General features: G+C 39.4%; 1 protein-coding gene across 1 annotated transcript; it reads left to right on the top strand.

Annotated features, from left to right (window-relative positions):
* The first annotated feature begins 1665 nt into the window (after window positions 1–1665).
* Window positions 1666–2064, top strand: LOC110860104 (trace amine-associated receptor 7g). Its single transcript, XM_022109169.1, has one exon. The coding sequence runs from the start codon at window positions 1666–1668 to the stop codon at window positions 2062–2064; it is 399 nt and encodes a 132-aa protein (XP_021964861.1).
* Window positions 2065–5848: the final 3784 nt, after the last annotated feature.

Below are 5848 nucleotides of genomic sequence, written 5' to 3'. Positions count from 1 at the left end.
CATTTTACTCATCAGTAATCCGTAAGAAGTTACATATTTATATGAGCAAAGCCTAATCTGACTCTATAAAAATTGCCCAGTTTCTTTCTCGTGCGTCACCTGGTTCCGTGTATTATTTAGAATTCGTGCAAAAAAATTCGGACAGGATTAACAAACAAAATAACCATTATAGTTTAGTAAAAATTGTAAAGACGCCAGTCGGGTTTTTGTTTTTGTCAGGGAAAAAGCTCAAATGGTGATGCCGTATCTTTTTAAATCTTATTTGAACAATTTGCAAAAATATTCAGTAGACTGAATCGAATTAATCTTTTGCTGCCGATGTATTCCTTTGGAGAGAAATTTGTTAATTATCATGTTTCAGACAACGACACATCAGAAATAAATAGCCCTACAATTCCTAAATGGAACTGGACTTGGGACAGGACTTTGAAAACAATTATTCTCAGCCCTATCGTGATATTCACAATTGTTGGAAATTTCTTCGTCGTGTACACCTTTGTGAAAAGGAGACGGGTAAAAAAACTGGTGATAAAGATGATATGCGCGGGAGAGATTTAAAAATTTAAATTTCAAATTATGAACATTTGACGATGTACTATGTAGGGGGATCGAGCAACTCATTAATAGAGATAGCCCAAACCCGCGGCGGTAGCACATTTAAGGCTAATTGCCGGCAACATTTGACGATAGGAACTTCGCAACCCGACCCACTTTTTCATCGCGAATCTCTCCCTGGCCGATTTTCAAGTTGGTATTTTGGCCATGCCGGTCCTCGCCGTGGTCCATGTTACAGACAGGTGGTATTTCGGGGCAGGATTTTGCTATGCCTGGGTCATCATACATTTCTGGCTCTGCTCGGCGTCCATCCTCTCAACGCTGGCGGTTTGTATTGAGCGCTACGTCGGGGTTAAGCATCCGTTAAGGCATCGGGAAATTCTGAGCGTGCCAAGGTATCTGGAATATTCTGGGAATAATTTTGTGAATATTTTTGATTTAAAATAAGTAATTATGGATTTCGAGTTCTTAATTTTTTAGCCTGACACAGAGCCGATATATGCACCTGTTTCTATATTCTTTATAAGATTTGTCCATTATCCGTCTGTCCGACCGTCTACCAGTAACGCTATTTCAGTGTTCGGTATTTCGGTCTTAAAATTGTTAATGATATCTATATAGTAGAACTATTTTAAAGAGCAAAGCCTGCCTCGGACTGCGCAATACTGTACTGATATTTTTTTACAGGGTGATCGCGATAATGTGTATCGTCTGGGGGCTCGCCGGTTTCCTTACACTATCTTCCGTACTTATCTTCCCAGAACCGCCTGACGACCGGGAGGCCGATTTTGGTTGCAAAGTTAACAATCAGATTGGTCACGTTTTAATCGCCACGATTGGAATTCTCTACATTCCGACCGGATTCATGGTATTTCTGTATTGGAGGATCTACATCATAGCGACAACACATTTGGAAGAATTGAAGAAGCGTGGACTTCGCGTAAATTGGGGCGCTGTCGTGCCAAAAGCGTAGAGGCAAGTAGTAGGAATATGAATTTTTTGGTTAAAGTCTTGAAATCGATGTGTCTTCATAAAATCAGACCACCTCATCCCTCTTTGAAAAGAAAGATTTGGTCAAAACGGAATTTTTTCCGGTCAACTATAGATCCTATGTTATCCTCACAACAAATAACTTCTATCTCCCTCGATGTCGCAAAAAAGGTCGAAACAAACGTCGAAAATTCGACGAATAGAATTGGAGTCATTTCTTACAAATCGGACAAAGCTTCGTCCTCATCAATGAGACAACAAATGAAATCCACGACCTTAAAGAAAGCAACACCATCCTTGAAGCAGATAAACCTTGCAAAACGTGCCGCAATATTGGTCGGCATCCTTTTGGCTTCTTACATCCCGTTCTTCACTGCAGACGCCGTTCCCAACGTATTGTACACTATTCTTTGTTGGATTCGGTATGGAAACGGCGCTCTAAATCCCATCATCTATGCCTTTGCGGTGCCAGGATATCGCAAGGCTTTTCATAGAATACTTCATTTAACTGGGACATAGGTTTGCAGGGAGTTAATAAAACATAAAATGGAAAATACAGACTTATCATCCTGAATCAACTTCAGTATATGATTGACACCGAAAATCGAACAAAACTATTCCACTCTGTTTGTATGTACATGTCAAGAACAACTTCAAAAGTGTAGTAATGATTCTATATATTCTACACATTCTACACAGAGAATATTGCGTAATAAATAATTATTTCCGAATGATTACGTATTACGTTATCATCTCGCCAACAAATATACATACTCAAATTTAGCTCTTCATTTCCTTTTAATAATTGTTCAACCTTATCTAAATTCCAATACTGTTTTTTTATCTTTTTCTTTGGGTGGTCCAAAGATTTGAGTTTCGAAAAAAGTCTCTTCGACATCTAATGTAGGCTGAATCAGATTTTTTAAAAACATAAAGAAGGGGGAAAAATCCCCAACAACGGGAAAAAATTCTTAGCAATGTTGAGAAAAATCGCTCTCAAGGCGAAAAAAATTACTTAACAACTTTAAAAAAATTCCTTGGCAACGTGTAAGAAAATTCATCAGCAAAATAAAACAAATATCTTAGGGACGATAAAAAACCCATAAGTGGTTTTAAATAATCTCTGCTCCTCCTTATGACGGGCTTCTATGCTACTGAGGATGATTTACTCACCTGGTCGCCGAATTTGATCTCAAATTACTCGGGACCCGTTTGTTAGTTCGGCTCGAAATTTGGAACACAGTCGTGCAACACGCTCTAGAACTTTTGTTGAAAAAATCAGGTCATTATCTTATACAGAGGTATGGCAACGATGGTGGGGTCGATTTCAAATTGAGATATTTTGGGAATGGGTTGGAATTTTAAATTCAAATTTGTTCACGTGATAGATTATATCCTCAGAAAATTTTATGTAAAATTTGAGATCATTATTTTGAAAAATGCCACCCCCAACAACTCTGGAAATAGAGATACTCATAAAAAGACTTTTCAAACTTGGATACACGCATAGCCAAATAGTTAAAGAGGTCAAAGGTCAGGGCTATTTGGCAAATAAAAATTTAGTTTATAATGTACTAATTATAAAAGGAATTTAGTGAGAATTCCTTTCGGAAGGGTTCCTAACACCTCCATGAAGTTGCCATCGGAAAGTGCTAAGTTCGACCGTGTTAGGAAAAATTGACCTTTTGACCTCCAAATCGAACTTACCAACCCAAGAAGAGAATTCACAAAAACTTAAAGTGTCAAGGAGTTCTGTGCAAATCGGTTTGAAAATTTTAAGAAAAAGGGTCAGGAGGAAACCACGCGTCCATCAGCTCAATGAGACGCACATAAAAAATCCCCGACGGACTTGCAAAAACTTTAATGCAAATTCTTTGACAAATGATAGAAGTGAGTTTTTTGTGACATTAGACGACGCATTAGTGGCTTTACAAAATACAAATAACCAGAAGAATTTACTATGATTTACTAAATAATAAAAATACCCCAAACTTGGTGCTTCAGCGCAAGGAAAACTTCAAAGGTGATCGTTTACCATGATGCGGCGTCATCTCATGCAGCAACATTGACTCAAGATTATGCCAAGGACTTAAAAGATAGTCTTGGGATAAAAATCATTTCCAATAGTGAAATCATAGTCAAATCAACGAATGCCAGTCCAATGGAATTTTTCGGCTTCGGATATTTGAAAATAAAGTCCTTCCGAAGACGCCCTTGCACAATTTCTGGGCTTTGGAAAGTGTTGAAAGACGAGTGGAAGAAAGTTGATCTCACCATGGTTCGGAAAACGTACAAAAGTTGGACTCGAAGATGTCGACTTAAAGTTCAAGATACGGGCTTTCATATAAAACATATCCGGCGCCTTCATCACAAAAGGTCATCGAGTAATTAAGGTTTGAAATCGACCCCACCATCTTTGCCATACCTGTAAAATGCCCCTCCCACTGACCCCGGAAGTGGAAAGTACAATTAAAACACTTTCCAAACTGAAATACTCGTATAGCCAAATAATTAAACACCTTAAAAGTTGGGGGCACTCGGTTTCGAAGAAAGGGATAACCAATGTATTAAAAAATAGAGGCAAAAAACGACAAGCTTTGGCAGAAGGACCAACCCCACCCCCGAGAAGAAGCCGACGAAAAGTGCTAACTCAGGCTGTGCTGAGGAAAATTGACCTCGTGACCTCAAAGGACAATCCACCCACCCAAAGACAAATTGCTAGGCAAGTTAAAGTGTCACAGAGCTCAGTGAACAGAGCAATTAAAATTTTAAACAAAAAGGTACGACGTAAGCCTCGCGTGCATCAGCTGACTGAAAAACATAAAAAAAATCGCAGGCTCACCTGCAAACAATTTTATAAAAATTATTTGACCCACGACAGAAGTGAGTACTTAGTCACATTGGACGAAGCACTGTTGGTGCCTAACCTAACCTAACCAAACACCTCTAAAAATTCACGGAACTTAGTGCTCCCTCACAAGGAGAACTTTTGCAAAAAGTTTATGGTGGTAGGTGCAATGACCGGTCGTGGTGTCCTCCCATTACTAAAAGTGCCCCAAAAAGTGAAGATATCTGCAAGGTATTATGTGAATTGTGTTTTGAAACCACTTTTGGAGGTCCATCTACGAAAACTGTACGGGAAAAAAATTAATAAAGTGGTTGTCCACCACGACGCGGCGTCCTCTCATACGGCGAAGTTGACCCAGGATTATACAAAGGACCTTCATGCTAAACTCGGGATAAAAATCATCTCGAATAGTGAAATACCTGTCAAATCTCCCGATGTAAGTCCCATGGACTTTTTCGGGTTCGGATACCTTAAAAGAAAAATGTTTACCAGGAGACCCAAAATTTTGGAAGGAGTTTGGAAAACTTCCACTCCTAAAACAGGAGTGGAAGAAAGTCGACGTCCCCATGGTCAAGAAAGTGTACAAAAGTTGGAACAGAAGATGTCGACTTGTAGTTCAGGAGAAGGGCTCTCACATAGAAAATGTCACGCAGTTACACTCCAAACCGTTCCGGAGTTATTAAAGGTCAAAGTCGGCGACCAGGTGAGTAAATCATCCTCTGTAGTTTGTTATAATAGTGCAAGTTTTATAACATGTGGATAACAAAATAAAATTTCAAATTTGTAAAAAATTGAAATTTTTTAATTTCAATTTGATTTCTTCGAATAATATGCAAAAACAACCCGAGTTGCCAAGAAGCTCTTAAAAACTTCTTCAAATGGTCACCAGCGTCGGCAGAGAGTTGTAATTTTTGCCGCACCCACTCCGAGCATTTGCCGAGGCTCTTATTTCATACGGCTAAGTGCAATTTTTTTCTGGGTAAACGCCCATCCTACGCCAACGTTGGGCCCCCGACCGAGTGCAGAGCCCAACAAGACGAAATATACAGAGTCTTACCTCCTATGGCAATGCTACGGCAATGGGAAGTTTGGGGTATTCGCGGACTGGGTGATTTTTCCCACCACCGCCATTCACACTCTGTCTCTTCGCCTTTCTTTTCAGTCAGTACGCCATTAATCAGTCAAAAAAGTCGGTTAACATTTAACATTTTAAAAGAATGGCCAAGTTTACCGTTGTGGTATTTCCTGATGAGGAAAATGCTGTCGACGTTATATCATCTACCTGGATTTTGCCATCATTAAGTGCAGAGCAGAATAGCAAAGAGAAAGTGTGCAGATATCCACCAACTAAAGTTCGAGGGGCTAAATTGGCAAAATTATTAGCCAGCCACAGCTCTCCTTCTTCTGACTGGCTAATTTGCACATGCCGGATACTTGGTGAATATGGTAAGAATA

The sequence above is a fragment of the Folsomia candida genome, unplaced genomic scaffold (genome assembly GCF_002217175.1).
Source record: "Folsomia candida strain VU population unplaced genomic scaffold, ASM221717v1 Fcan01_Sc029, whole genome shotgun sequence".
NCBI classification, from domain to species: Eukaryota; Metazoa; Arthropoda; class Collembola; order Entomobryomorpha; family Isotomidae; genus Folsomia; species Folsomia candida.
The sequence above is the reverse complement of the archived record's forward strand: the minus strand, read 5'-3'. Positions and strand labels throughout refer to the sequence as shown.